At 30.3% G+C, this 15,714-nt stretch overlaps 3 protein-coding genes and 1 pseudogene across 3 annotated transcripts; 1 reads left to right on the top strand and 3 right to left on the bottom strand.

The window, feature by feature from the left end:
- Nucleotides 1-1,418: 1,418 nt before the first annotated feature.
- On the top strand, nucleotides 1,419-2,750 carry LOC112685316 (40S ribosomal protein S3). The gene is made up of 4 exons (XM_025557158.1): nucleotides 1,419-1,510; nucleotides 1,582-1,619; nucleotides 1,953-2,460; nucleotides 2,529-2,750. Exons 2-4 carry the CDS (start codon nucleotides 1,587-1,589, stop codon nucleotides 2,723-2,725), a joined length of 738 nt encoding a protein of 245 aa, XP_025412943.1. The 5' UTR covers nucleotides 1,419-1,510; nucleotides 1,582-1,586; the 3' UTR covers nucleotides 2,726-2,750.
- Nucleotides 2,751-3,186: 436 nt separating this feature from the next.
- Nucleotides 3,187-3,649, bottom strand: LOC112685352 (annotated as a pseudogene).
- Nucleotides 3,650-4,236: 587 nt separating this feature from the next.
- Nucleotides 4,237-5,838, bottom strand: LOC112685350. The gene has a single exon (XM_025557202.1). It carries the CDS (start codon nucleotides 5,836-5,838, stop codon nucleotides 4,237-4,239), a length of 1,602 nt encoding a protein of 533 aa, XP_025412987.1.
- Nucleotides 5,839-10,339: 4,501 nt separating this feature from the next.
- LOC112685312 (RNA-binding protein 25) lies at nucleotides 10,340-13,081 on the bottom strand. Its single transcript, XM_025557149.1, has 2 exons — nucleotides 12,891-13,081; nucleotides 10,340-12,808 (listed from the first exon to the last, which is right to left on the bottom strand). The coding sequence occupies exon 2, from the start codon at nucleotides 12,786-12,788 to the stop codon at nucleotides 10,566-10,568; it is 2,223 nt and encodes a 740-aa protein (XP_025412934.1). The 5' UTR covers nucleotides 12,789-12,808; nucleotides 12,891-13,081; the 3' UTR covers nucleotides 10,340-10,565.
- Between the last annotated feature and the right edge of the window lie 2,633 nt (nucleotides 13,082-15,714).

Here is a 15,714-nt window from a genome sequence, read left to right as displayed (position 1 = left end):
GGGTTATTGTAACGGAAGCCGCTGGCGGGTGTTGGTTCGCAGCAAGTGGTGGCGCACAAATATTTTACCCTCCACCGGTAGAGCATAACCACTTGCTACCCGTTAACTGTCCAACGGTTTTACATTCATCGCAACACGACGGTGATGATACACATGTGTATATTTATTAAATGTAAATGATATATACGTACAGTTTATTATTATAATTTTTTTTTAATTTCGGACCTAATTGAAGATTATTTTTCGCGTCAAATAATCAATTAAATTTTAATGAAAAAATTACTTAACAAAGAGCAAACTAACCATTACTAACCAAACAGTCTGTAATGAGATTATAAGAATAATATATGCAGACCATAGACGAAGATCCAGTGAAATATTAGGAAATTAAATTTAAAACTGAACCATGGGACATTATTCAAATAAAATAATTTTTACTACTCATTATCCTCGAACAGAGCTGGGCCGAAAGCCTGACAAAGTGAGCGCTTGCCAGGGGCGAAAAATATCGAGTGAGAATTAGGACCCAAAATGTGATGGTCATTAAATTAGATTTTAAAAATCAAAACCAAAATATTATTATATTAATTTCAGAACTAATATTGGATGGAAATACGGCGATACGGAATGATACTATAAAGTGTGAAATACCTGGCCTATTAAATAATATTAATATATAATAATGTCCATGTTAATAATACACGTAACCCGTAGGTATAATTTACAATTGTGAGGAAAACGTGGTATAAATTATTTCGCTTTAACTCATAGTCACCGGGTAATATACAAATATAAAAATAAAATTTTCGGGCAACAATAATACCGATAATCTATAATCTAAAATATGATTATATTGTTATATTGAATTAATTATTTTTGTTGTGGTGCCCAACCCCGAGGGCGCAACATTTTCATTTTACCAGAAGCGCCACTATGATTGGCCCGGCCCTGAACTCGAATACATTTTGTTGAAGAAACATCTGAAAGTTCTTTCTATGACGCAAACGAAAACATGGGTTCCCGACGTAGGATGTCGAGGATGGAAATCAAAGTCAGCACAATCCACCCGCGACTGCTCGGTTTACTAGGGGCTGACAGGGATGGGCAATAATTGTCTTGAACTCATGAACCCGGCACAACGTATCTAAAATTAGAATTTTGTCCGAAATGTCGAAACTTGAAATTCGAATGTGTCAATTTTGTCTTTTTTATAGCAATTATAACTAATTATTATTATTACCTATTGCATTTCACCACAGTAAAATAGTCGTTTCTATAAGCTACAGCGCCATCTGCCCGTTTAATATCCAAACAAGAAATAGATTAAATTTTGCGGTCGAACCACATCCATGGACAATCAAGGCTTACGAAAGTTATGTTGGCCACTCTGTCGCCTTGGCTTTTCGTCAACGAAATAGTTTGGTTAACAATTTTCATGCCATTTGTGTTACATCTAGAAAATTGTAGCGTGCCGTCATATTCTATTTAACCCCCGAAAACAAGTATAAAGGTAAGTGTTGAGTTGGTTTTTGATTTCGTTACTCGTTACAACATCTGATTACCTATCCGTTCTTTCCTTAGACAAGATGCCAGCCAAAACGACGTCCGTGAAGAAAAGGTTGAGTAAATGTATTCGATACGATCATTAAGTATTTAGCGCTTAATTCCGTAGAAATTAATAATCTAATCACTGATATACGTCGTACTAATTCTTATTAAAACAAGCTAATACAATGACATCAAAATTTGCATTTTTTCATACCTAAACCCATGTGTACGGTTATTTTTAAGTAAAACATACTTCAATCTTAGATATATCTTATTCTGGTATATTTTAATTGTAAGACCATTTATGTATCATTCAATACTTTGGTTAATTAAATACTTAAATACTTATGACTTAAAATGTCCCATCATAACTAATGATAACAATCTCATTGTTTTTATTTTAGTTTGTATCTGATGGTATGTTACGTGCTGAACTAAATGAGTTCTTGACACGAGAACTTGCTGAGGATGGTTATTCTGGTGTTGATGTCCGTGCTGCTCCATCACGTACAGAAATTGTTATCTCTGCTACTCGTACCCAAAATGTATTGGGTGACAAGGGACGTCGTATTCGTGAACTCACTTCTCTTATACAGAAACGTTTTGATTTCAAAGACAAAGCAGTAGAACTTTTCGCTGAAAAAGTAGCTCAACGTGGATTATGTGCTGTTGCCCAAGCTGAGTCATTGCGTTACAAGTTAATCGGAGGTCTAGCTGTCAGAAGGGCATGCTATGGTGTATTGAGATTCATCATGGAAAGTGGAGCTAAGGGATGTGAAGTTGTAGTATCTGGTAAATTAAGAGGTCAGCGTGCTAAATCTATGAAATTCGTAGATGGACTTATGATTCACAGTGGTGATCCTTGCAATGATTATGTTAATGTTGCTACTAGACACGTTCTGTTGAGACAAGGTAATCTTTGATTATATGGTGTTTGTTTTAATAGGATATTATCATTGACATTTTTTTTATTTCTTTAGGAGTTTTGGGTATCAAGGTAAAAATTATGTTGCCGTGGGATCAATCTGGTAAACTTGGTCCAAAGAAGCCTTTGCCGGATAATGTTAGTGTTGCTGAGCCTAAAGAAGAAATTCTACCTATTGCACCGACTAGTGATATCAAAACTAAACCAGAAGTGGCGGTACCTGCTGTTCCAGTAGTACCTGTTGTTGGATAAAATGATTGTATAAAATAAAGTTTTTTAAACAACATTTTTCAATTACCTTTATTGTTGACTACATTTTTTACTTAATCTTCCCATTTAAAATAAAATATACTTCAACTATGGTATAAGTATTACTATAAAAAACGATCTAGGACAAATCGACGTAGTCGTTTGGACGTAAGGACAAATGGACATTAAAAAATATATATATTTATACTAGCTGTCCCGACACGGCGTTGCCCGCGTATTAGTTGGTTTTTTAGCATTTTCGTAGGCCATGTATTAGTGTTATTATGTATGAGAAAATTTAAAAGTAATAGGTAAAGTATCTAAAAGTTGAAATTAAGTACAAACCAAAATATATATTTTCTGAATTTACATTTTATTCATCTTATATTAAATTATTGTTTGTAATCAGTGACCTACTTACAAAAAATACTATATACATTAAAAATATACAAAAATAAATTAAATTATTAAAACTAAAAATTATCTAAGTACTACTTTGTGTACAACATTCCTGGTTAACCTGTCTTTCGCTAACACGAAGAGATTTGATGGTTTTCCTACACGTGAGCAGGCAACATATAGCTGTCCATGTGAGAAACGTGTTTTCCAAATCCAAACCGCAAATAGACATTGTTTGGCCTTGAGATTTATTTATAGTCATCGCAAAAGCTAAACAAATCGGAAATTGGAGCCTTTTAAACGGTATTGAAAATTCCGACGCTATCAGTGGAATACGTGGCAACAGGACGATATCTCCTTTAAATTTTCCCGACAAAATTGTTGCTTCAAGAATATTTTCGGTCATTTTTTTTATGACTAAACGTGTACCGTTACATAATTGAGGTGGGTTTAAATTACGTAGAAGAATAATTGGTGAACCAATTTTCAATTGAAGGTTGTGTGGTGGCATTCCTGGCAAATCCAGAGAATTCAGAAATTCAGTTGGAAAGTTTACGATTTCGTTTTCATCAATAACTGTGTCGATTGATTTAAAAGACATCAAATCACCGGACAAAATCTGTTGTATATGGAAGTTAATTTCGTTCACATCAACATTTCTTGCTGCCAAAATAGCACGATTACAGAGCCAATTGTGATCTAAATTATAATTCAATATATCCGGAAAGACACTCTCAATTAGTTCATTTCTCGTTTCAACAACAGTGCAGAAAATATCTGGTAATTTTATGTATTGTGTATTTTGATGCAACTCAATTTCACCATTTCCAATATCCAGCAATTGTTTAGAAAATACTTGTGCTGTTGGATCATTTTGCAATTGTACTCGCATATTCATAGTCAGTCGAAGTGTCTCAACACTTGTCCATAAAAACGATTGTTTTAAGCATGCGTTGATCTCATCGGCAAAAGTAGAGTGAGGAATAACTGGTAAAGTCTGCCGGAAATCACCGGACAGTAGTAAAACAGTACCACCGAAAAGTTTATGGTTGCCTTTCAAATCTTGCATAGTTCTATGAAATGCTTCAAGTGAATGTTTATGAGTCATAGTACACTCATCCCAAATTATTATTGCACTTTTTTGCAACACTGTAGCCATTCCGCTTTTTTTTTTTAATGTTACACATTGCGTTTGGTTTGTTATGAATGTCTAATGGCAACTTCAATGCTGAATGTGCTGTTCGTCCACCATCTAACAAAGTTGCAGCAATGCCTGACGATGCAATTGCCAAAGCAATTTTCTGTTGGGAACGTGTCTTTGCAAGAATTAATGATATTAAGAATGTCTTACCTGTTCCACCTGGTGCGTCTAAGAAAAAAAACCCACCTTGGTCAGCATCAACGGTCAGCATTATCCGATTATAAATATTTTTTTGTTCGGCTGTCAGTAATGGCTCATTATTCACAATAATTGTAGCTAAGTCAACGTCATTGTACTGTTTTTCTCGTTGCAAATCAGTGTTAACTAAGTCGGCAGCCGGGCGATCAGGTGATGACATTCCATAATGACTAAGTGGCAAATTTGAAATTAAAATACATAAATCTTCGATCAACACTAATGCTTTATTATACATCTCTGGTGTGAAATCTAAATTTGGACATTGATTTGTTCGTCTAATTCGATGCAGTATATCTTCAGTCATATAATTTTTATATTTTTCCCACAGAGTCGATGATTGTGTTGGAAAACATGTTGTCAAAATTATTGCAAATAGTTGACGAATATTATTCGGTGTAGATATCAATGCTGCATCAGCATGTGTCAAGTCCCAATGATTATCTGCTTCCAGTAGTTGCAACTCGCAACATGCATCTTGATATGTATTGAACACTCGATCGTTCACTGTTCGCAAATATTCGGAAGATGTTGGTCCGGGAATATTCACCAGCAATAAACGCAAAAAGAAGCATTCACGTTGTTTAGGATGTACAGTGTAAAGTCGTCCCAATGTCTTAGCTTTAAATATGCCTGGGATCGATGGATGTGGTTTTCCTTGCTTATGGGGCTCCCACTTTTTCCCTATTTTATTCCATGTAAAATAGCGTAGAACATCGGTATATAATAATGTTTTTGCAAATTGGCCGAATACATCAGATTTTTGACATAATGTAAAGAATTCAGTTAGTGTCGTTTTCGGTGTCTCAAATGCTCTTTGGAGAATGTTTTCTTCGGTAAAATATACTCGTTGACCGTTTTCAAGATGTACTGCAAGATGCTGGACAGAAGGTTCTCTTTCGTGTATTGGAAAACTGAAAATACGCCAGATAGCTTCGCTGCTGCTTATATATCTACCCATCTGGTATCTTGCTATTTCGTCATTTTTGTTTATATTTTGTATTTCAAATACGGCCAAATCACTTCCTTTATTAACATATTTACAAATGTACTTAATGGATTTGACGGAACTGCAAAACTCGACATTAATATGAGCCTTATACGCTTTTGACAGCAATGGTGAGTACGGAACTACCCACCGATTATCAATTTCAACTTCATTTATAGAATTCGACTTTCGAATTGTAAATGTGTGACCACCATGCTCAGGGTCACTGCGGCGATACAATGGATAACCATCGATATCCGTAATAGTATCATTGGTAAAGGGTTTCGGGAAACGTTTCTTACACCTTCCTTCTTCCATGCATGGTGATGCCATGTTAAAAGCACCACACGGTCCGTGGATCATGTGACTGGTAACAATATCGAACAATTCTGAGTCAGTGGATCCGGAATTTCGGCAGAAATTATTTGGTCAATTTCTTCTGGACGGATTTTATCTTCAAGCCAAACCAAAATATGAGAATGAGGCAAACCTCGCTTTTGCCACTCAATAGAATACAGCCAGCAACGTGTGTTACCAAAACCTGAATATTTTACAATTAAATTAATTAAAGATTTTAACTTTTGTTTAAACACACGTGTAACGATATCGTGACGATGTATTGATTGTTGGCCTGGTAATAACAAACTTTTTATTTCTTCCCAATTTGGATTACACGTAAATGTAACAAACAAATCAGGTCGACCGTAATGACGTACATAAGTCATCGCATCTTGTATGTATTCCTGCATGCTCCGTGGACTGCCGATGTAGCTTGAAGGTAAAATACATGCAGTTCCGATGTCATTGGCGTTTAAATTTTCATCGATGTTTCCGGTTTTTATTAAAAAGTTAATTAAAATATTTAAAATATTAAAAAATTTGAAAAAAACTATCCTATATTTTAAGTTGGACCGAATTACACACGGTGTAAAAAATTTCATCAAAATCGATCCAGTAGTTTCGGAGATTATCGCGAACATACATCGTGACACGAAATTTTTATATATATAAAGATAGAAATCAGTAAATAAAATAAGTTATTTATATTTATTATAATATGTAAATTTTAATGTCAAAAATATTCATTCAAAAACACTTTACCATCACAATTTAAATTAATAATGATATCTTACATGTACACTTGAATGCAATTTGTACACTGTTAACTCGGTTATAGATGTGTATTGTATTGTTTTGTTTTGTATATCACCATGTTTCGATATAGTATAATAATTATTATAAGTTGTAAAACCCAATAAGTTATATATATTGTTATAAAAGGTACCCATTGCCCAAACGATAAAATTCGGTAAGGTTTAATATTATGATACGATACCATTAGTTATATTATGAACATAAAATATCAATGGTTTTATAACATATATATATATTTTTTTTAACGTCCATTTGTCCCTATTCATATAAAAAATATATCGGGTCCTCAAATACAATTTCTATGTTTGATATCTTGAGTTATGGTGTAACTAGAATTCAAAACTTGGTAGTGCTACATTATTAACTTACACCCCTAACATAAAATTTAATCAATATTTATTATATTATACTTCCAATATCAGTATAAGAAATTTAACTTAATAAAATGCATAGTTTTGTTTTTGTATAATATTAAAATTTAAAGTGTTAAACATATTTTCCCATCAATATAAGCAATTATGTTCAGGCCTAGTGGAATGCACAGGTAACAAAGACCTATGTCTGGGGCGGCATTTCCTTGGTGGTAGACAGGACTGTTATTAGGATATGTTGCTACTTAAGCTAACACAAAACCGAAAACTTTTTGAAACACTGATGAGCAAAAAAGGAAATTATTTAATATTTTTATATATATGTTATTAAATAATAAAAATAATAACTGGTATGCATCCAGCAATCAACTGAATTTAGTTTTGGTTGGGACGGTTATGTACAATGTATAATACATCAAAATTAAACTGAAGATAATGTATATTAATATATGACTTTTCTTCAAAATGATGTTCATTAAACGTTGATATAAGTATATATAAATTATTTAAAAAGTAAAATTGTTGGATTCATTATTATATAGTTTTTAAAATGTTTAAAGAAAATTTATTAATTACAGTACTTAGATTTTAATAAAAATAATTTTTTTTATAATTTAATAATATTAATATATAATTAATTAATTGTCTATAGTTGAATAAATGCATTTTTTCAAAACCTAAAGAGATTCTAAAAGTATTGATTTTGTCTAGAGTCCTAATTGTGTTTAATATTTCGTATGGAACAATGTCATTAGCTATAGATATTTTTATTTTACAACACTGGAACATGGATGTACTTTAAACTAAGTTGAGGGTGCTTAATCATGTCTAATTAATGACTGGTAATATTAAATTTAAACATTGATAATATTTAATTATATTTTAAATTTACAACTGAATAATACTGGAAAAATAATTTTTGATTAATGTTTTTTGGCCTTACATTTAAAAGTGGAATAATTTTACTGTTTATATTAAGTATAATAGTTATCTGTTCAATTACTATTCATAATTTCTTTAATTTACTGGTCATAAGTCAATCAGAAACCAATTAAAATGAGTAAAAAAATATAAATACCATACTGGTCTAAAAATATTGGCTATAATTAGAGCTCAGATGAGCCTCAGAATATACGTACTTATAAATAATTATTGTCAAATATGTCCCCAGTTAAAATTAGAAAACCTTTATAATCAAAGTTGATACAGACTCAATTAAAATATAAAAATGCAGTATTTTTTAATCTCTAAAAGAAAGATCCAAATAAAAACTAAAATTTCAGTCAATGTTTAAATATGTACTTGTATAATTTAAATATTAAGAATCTTAACTTCAAACTTTAATTATAAAATGAAATTTATTTTCAAAAAAAATATTTAAATTGCGTTTAACACAAGTTATTTAAAATTACATGTCCTAAACTTTCAGAAAACTTAAATCTCAAACCATATAAAACTATTTTAAAGAATAAAAATCTAAATTTATGATGACAATTTAAGTATTAATTTTAATCGATTTCATATCAAAGAACTATACATTTCTGTACATTTTCATCTAAGTTTTTATTTCTATGACTTCAATAGTACTAAAGTATTATTGAAATTATAAAATATTATGATATGAACAGTAGTTTTCTAGAAGTATTTTCATTAATTATGTTTTTAATAATACCTGTAACGGGGGCTACAGTTGAGCGATCGTTCTCGAAATTTAAAATTATCAAGAATTCTATAGGGCAAGAACGACTATCAAATACCTACCGCGTTATTATACATAGAAGCCGGAGAAGCAGAAGTTACAAACGTTTCAAAACTTACCGACAACTGCGAATTTAAAAGCGCAAAGAGTAAAATTTTAATATAAATCTGTTATTTTGTATATTTTTTTTATTTGTTAATACATGTAAATTATAATATATCTGTGTATACTTACTAAATTTAAATACTTAATATACAATAAAAAAAAAAAATAATAATAAAATACACAATTAAAGATAGGTTAACATCTAGGTAGTTTTATTCATATTTATTAATTTATATTTGATATTATAGGAAGAGAGCCCTTTAAGCTTTTTGCATCAAGGCCAAATTTGCATACTTACGTCACTGGTTCTAAGCTTTTGCTAAAATAATTCAATCATTATAAAAAAAATTGTAAATGAGGTAAATAATTGAATATTGTCTATGTTAAAAATTAAAATCAATAAGAAAAATGGATACTTATTGATCAAAGATGAAAAAATGTAAATTAATTTATTTTTAATATGTTATTTTATAATTATTATTTCAAATATTACATTTGCTAATGTATTTAATTTATTTTGATGACTGTACACTTATATCTTGATGTAATGTCTATGTGTTAACTTGTAATTTTTAACATCATCCATAGTTTTGTTTTTTTTTAAGTTACATTTGGATCAATCATTTAATTATTTACATTTTGATACATTTAATACTTATTTTACTTTTATTGCAGTATTACATTTTCACATACTTCCTGATACCTACTCTTGATCAAAACTTGTTTGTTCTTATTGGGTATAATAGAATAGTATATAATTTTATTATTATTAAGTTTAAAAATATGATATTTATGATTAATAAATGTCAGGATATTACTGTGAGAATACAAATATGTAAATTAAAAACTTTTTTTATATATATATATATTATTAAAAATGTTTACTCTAATTCCTTGTCAAGCTTACCTTTACTACTATAAAATATCTTGCTTTTTTGATAATATTAATATAACTATGTTCCTATAAGTAATGAAATAATATAAAAAAACTTATTTTTAGATGATAAATGTAGTAGTAATACTGCTCTTATAAAAATGTGAGCTAATTTATTATGGAAATACAATATAAAATAAATGAAAAAAAAATACATAAATTTTCCGGTTAAAAATATTTCATTTATTTCTTTTATAAAGAAAAAAATTATTGCATAAAAAGTAAATAAGAGTGTAATTAATTATATTTAATGTTTATAATACTTACATTTCTAGTTTTACTGAAATAACAATATTTACAATTGAACAGTTTCTTTATAATAGTCAACTATAATATATAATTATTTATGCACATAGGTATGAATATTTTTCAGAAGTATAATAATAAGTTTACTTGAATTCGACTTCAATTCATAGTTAAACATGTATTTGAAATATTAACTTGAATAAAATATCATATATATATATAGTAATATTAATTAGTTTATTTTACAAATATAAAATAAATAAAAATGTACATACATATAATATATATGTAATTTGTACTCATAAGTTAATATATAATTTAAAGCAGTAAAATGATCGATGAAAATAGTTGTACATTTAACTTAAAAACACAAAATATGAATAATACAGATTTTGATCCAATAACAATAATTCTTTGATAAATTAAAACTCAGCCAATTTTACCTTATGAGACAGTGGCAAATTATTATTAAACTAAAAACTGAGGTTGAAACATTTCCAAATTTGTAAAATATTAAAAGATTATATTTACAAAAGTTAGTATTGAAATATTAAGGATCTTTATGACCATTTTCTTCTAATTTAACTAATCCTAATTTTTTAGCTTCAACTTCATAGACAAGAAGTCTCCACATTTTTACAACAAACACTTCAGCTTCTTCATCAAGCACCATTTGAACATCATCAAGTATAGCTTGAGGACTGCTACCAGCTAATACCTTTGAACATATAAAATCTACTAGAGTTGGTTCTGGTTCACCAATGTATTCGATGATTTTTTTATTAATCCAAGGTCTGATACGTTTTTCCATTAATTGATTGTCGACAACAGTCCAATCAAGAAGAAATGAAAACAAGTCATCTTTATCAGTGGGAATACGTTCAATTAATTGGCGTATATTTTTTTTCTTTTCTTCAACAGCTTTACTCTCTTCTTCTTTTTTATCTGTATAATCAAGAGGAACTAATTTTCTTTTTTTCGGTCGTGGAAGTTCTTCATCGTCATTGTTGAATACATCTTTAACGTCCATTCTTTTCTTAATCATTAAAGTTGTTGATTGAGTCATAGGTGCAAACTCAGGCGGAGGTGTTTGAGGTTCAAGGCTGGGAGGAGTAGCTGGTTGCTGAGGACTGGGCGTCTGTGCTTTTTCCATAACATGGCGCTGTCGTTCTTGCTCAGCTTCTATATTTTTTTGTTTTTGAATTTCTTTTTCAATTTCCATTTCATAACGTTTTAATTTATCTCTTTGTTTTTCAGCAACATCTATTAATAGTTTAGGCTTATACATTTCTTCTCTGGCTTTTAATACCTTAGCAAATTCTAGTTCTGGGTCTTTGAAGTCACTGTTGTATATTTTTTCCCTGATAGCTTCAAGTTCATCTTTTTCTTTTTGTCTATCTCTTCCATCTTCTTCTATTTCTTTTTCTCTAAGCTCAATTCGTTTTTGCAACTCTCTACCTTTATAATATTTCTGATCATCTTTATCATCATCATAATCTTCCAAAAATTCTTTTAATTTTTTAGCATTTCTTTCTCGTTCTTCTTCTATCATTTGTTTTTTAGAACGTTCTTTGGCCAATTCTTTTTTCTTCTGATTTTCTCTAATTTCCCACTGCTTGCGTTTTTCTTGATATGCTATTTCTCTTTCCCTTCTCCGATCATCTTCTTTTTTCATTTCCAGTTCTTCTTCTTCCATTTCTTTTTCTCTTAATCTATTTTTATCATAATGGCCTCTGCTTTTTTCTGGTTCTTTTTCTTTACGATTTTCTTTATCGATGCTTTTTTCTCTATCTTTTTTTTCTCGTTCTCTTTCTTTGTCTCTTCTTTCTTTCTTCTCTCTATCACGTTTATCTCTTTCATCTCTTTCTCTTTCTCTTTTGTCTCTTTCTTCTTTTTCTTTATCTCTTTTATCACGTTCTTCTCTACGGCGTATTCTTCTAATTTCATCTTCATCTGGACTATCAGGAGTCGCATGTCTTCCATTTAATTTTTCTTTTTCCTGTTTCTTTTTTCTTTCAACTTCTTTCTCCTCTTCTCGTTTTTTCATAACTTCTCGAAACTTACCTATTTCTCTAGTAATTAAACTTTTTTTTTCATCTTCATTCGGTACCAAATCAAATCCAACACCATCAACAATACTTGGTTTGTCTTCTTCTTCATTTTTATTTCCTTCTTTGTTCATTTCATCATTATGCTCACTAATAATACTACTTATTCTCTGTCTACAAAATACTTCAAATTGTTGATTTTCTTCAGGATCATCAGTACCTTTTTTTTCTGCCTTAAATTGATCCAATGTTTCTTGTGCTTTTGCATCTACTTTGACTACAAGTTTTTTATCACCTACTTCCATATCATGTAGAACTTTAATGGCACGTAATGCAGCTTGAGCTCCATAATATTCACAAAAACCAAATCCTTGTACCCTTTTCCAAGAAGCAATGTTTCCACAAGTTGCCAAAATATGCCTAATCATAGTATCTGGAGCTTTTTCAGAAATATTACCAACAAATACAGTAATAGCTGGTTCTGAAGGTGTTGGTTGACGGAAATTTTTCCGAGTAGCACGAGGGTTAAAACGTGGAGGAGCAGACACAACATGTGGCGTCACAGGAACCACTAATGAAGATTGTTGCATTGGAGTCCATACTACAGACTGTGGCATTGGAACACTAGGCACCGTAGGAGTAAAAGGCATAACTAAATAGTTTGCTGAAGTTGTAGGTAAAAAACCAGTCGAAGATGTACCGGTTGTTAAATTCGACTCATCCATGACGTGTAAACCCGTAAATGCTAAAATTTAAAAAATAATAATAACTTGAAAACAATAATCATCTATTTCAAAAAGTATAATACAATCAACTTATCATCTTACCGGACACTTCATGTGTATTAACACGTAATAAAACACAAAATCAATAGTTTTTACACGTGTCTGGTGTATTATAGATTATGAATAAAAATACAAGCTAAACAGATTTAAACTTCCAAGTAAATAATGAAAGTAACAGTTATTTTATTACAGTATAAAACACGCTTCGTAAAAGAACGAAACGTCCCGAAAAAAATAAACTAAAATTGATATAAGATGATAGTGTTTGTTGTATTTATCAAGGTTGTTGGCTCATGGAAGAACAACAAAATATCTCCAAAATTTAAACTGTCCATCGGAGTGCTAGTGAACAACGTGCGACATAAGGAAATTATAGTTCCACGGTTATCCCGATAAGGGATGGCAAAAATTTCCCTGACCTCCATATATCAGTAAACGATACATCAAAAATTTAAATAATATTAAATATTGATGTGCTGATATTATGGGAAGAAAAATATCGATTTTTTTTGCCACCCCTAATCCCGATTGCATTCTGTTTATGATCAGGGGTGGATCCAGGGGGGCTAGGGCCGCGGCCCCCCAAGCCCGTACCGTATTTATAAAAAAAATTATATTGTTAATAAAAAATGCATATTATAATCAGTGGAGGATTTAGCGTTTTGGTGCCCCTAGGCTTATTCATTCTGCCCCCCCCCCCTATCACTCTACTAAGGAACCAACAATATTTGATCTAAACCCTTCTCTTCAAATTTTATTCAGTTTTTTTACCAAAAAAAAAAAAATATATATATAAAAAATAAAATCTTTAAAATAGAAAACTTCTAAAAATAAAATATTTCATGATTATTATTTTACTTCAGATACCATTATTACCAGTACAAATAAACAATGTTTATACAATCATATAACAGAAATATAATTAGCCAGATATGAAAATACCTGTACTTGAATAGTCGAATGTTCCCAGTAAGTACATAAGTAGTTATAGTAATAAGTTAGTTATTAGTAATAAGTTATTGATAATAACTAGTAACTAACTGTAATTATCTTATTACAAATAAAATATTTTCAAATTATAATAATAATTGTAATATTCTTACTATAGCTTATATGTACGCATCATACAATGTACATATTAATATATTATTATACCTTTTTAAAATTATTTTTATTCGTGTTTATATGAAAATTATAAAAAAATATATATTAAAATAAATATACCTACTTAATAAGTTAATAATAACACTTAATTCTATAAAAAAAAAAGTCACCCTTCCAAAAAAGCCGCTTTAGGCTATAAGCCTTTTAGCTTGCCTCCTAATCCGCCACTGATTATAATATGGACTATCATACGACACGCACAAGTATGTTGATAGAGACATAGAGATATGACGGTTGAAAGGAGTTTCTCCACACTTCGGAAACTAAAAACCTGGCTTCGTTCAAGAATGATTGAAGATAGACTATCAGCATTATGTCTAATTAATATATGTCATAAAGTAGATATTCCAGATCAAATAGATCATATTATTGATATTTTTGCCAATTTTAAAAATAGACGACTTGGATTTGTGTTGGAAAAATTGTTGTTTTTTTTTTTGTTATAAGATTTTGTAAAATTATAACTTCCCCCCCCCCCCCAAACCAAGGCTCTGGAGCCGCCCCTGTTAACGATCAGTGCTGTCAAAAGGTTTTAAGAAAAATCAGTACAATTTCCTTACATATCTAATTATATTTAACTATTCTAACTCGACAAATTGTGAGCTCTGAATTTATTTTAAGTGCCTTAGGCAATCGCCCATGTTGCCTGTTCACGAACGACGGCACTGTTTACGATAGTTGCTGTTTAGTTGATCCATGAGGTATAGCCGCAGTACATAACATTAATATTAAGGGTCAATATAAGGAGGAGCATAATAATTTAGCACCCCTTGATGCAGTTATGCAACTAGAGTTCAAACCTTGTTGATGCTACATTATGAACCAACACCCCTACCATTACTAAAACCAATATTTAAATTATACCACTATTATATTCACAATACCTTATACCAGGGGTGGGCAACTGGTGGCCCACGAGCCTTTTTTATCTGGCCCGTGCTATATTTTCAAATTATATCATACAATTTTAAAGTTTACCTTCTAAATGTATACATATAGCTTTCAACAAAAGCTGTTTGAACCGGACTATTCTACTATATCAGTTTCTTTGTATTATTCTTGTCGTGTGTGTTGAATTTATTATGCTCTGGCCCGCTAGATTTTAATTTTCCAAAAATTGACCCTCCAGTAACTTTGACTTGCCCCTCCCTGTCTTATACCATTAAACGAGGCATAGCTACTAGATAACGAGATTTTTACTTTAAAATCATTTTATTTACAGTTTTTAATAATTTAACATTTCTCCCCTTCTACATATTCTCCTCCAAATTTGATAAATCGCTCCACTCATATTTTCCATTGATTGAAACAATGTTGAAAATTTTTTTCTCTTAGTGCCTTTAATACTTCTGTTGATTTTATTTTTACCGCTCCAACTGACTCAAAATGTATCTCTTTTAATGGAAAGGAGCGCATCATGTTTTAAGGAGTAATAATTAGGTAATTCATACAACAGTATGTACATTTCGGCTGTGGCACTGTGAGAAGTAAATGAACATTAATTTGAGTAACCTGTTATCAGGCTATCGACCTTCTATCGGTCACATTATAAATTCCTAGAACTACAATAGTAATAAAATAAACAATTATATTATTATATATATATTATTATATATTTAATAAATAATTTACAATTTATTTTCCAAGGAATTACTTAATATATATATATATATATATATATATATATATATATATATATATA

This window comes from Sipha flava, unplaced genomic scaffold (assembly GCF_003268045.1).
Source record: "Sipha flava isolate LNK unplaced genomic scaffold, YSA_version1 273_pilon_pilon, whole genome shotgun sequence".
Classification (NCBI taxonomy): Eukaryota; Metazoa; Arthropoda; class Insecta; order Hemiptera; family Aphididae; genus Sipha; species Sipha flava.
This window is presented reverse-complemented; position numbering and strand designations above follow the sequence as displayed.

Excerpts from the sequence above, each read along its gene's own strand:
- LOC112685316 (XM_025557158.1), top strand. The coding sequence starts at position 1,587 with ATGCCAGCCAAAACGACGTCCGTGAAGAAAAGG. Across the intron at positions 1,620-1,952 it reads CGACGTCCGTGAAGAAAAGG|TTTGTATCTGATGGTATGTT; the intron begins TTGAGTAAATGT and ends TTTTTATTTTAG. Across the intron at positions 2,461-2,528 it reads ACACGTTCTGTTGAGACAAG|GAGTTTTGGGTATCAAGGTA; the intron begins GTAATCTTTGAT and ends TTATTTCTTTAG.
- LOC112685350 (XM_025557202.1), bottom strand. The coding sequence starts at position 5,838 with ATGGCATCACCATGCATGGAAGAAGGAAGGTGTAAGAAACGTTTCCCG.
- LOC112685312 (XM_025557149.1), bottom strand. The coding sequence starts at position 12,788 with ATGGATGAGTCGAATTTAACAACCGGTACATCTTCGACTGGTTTTTTA.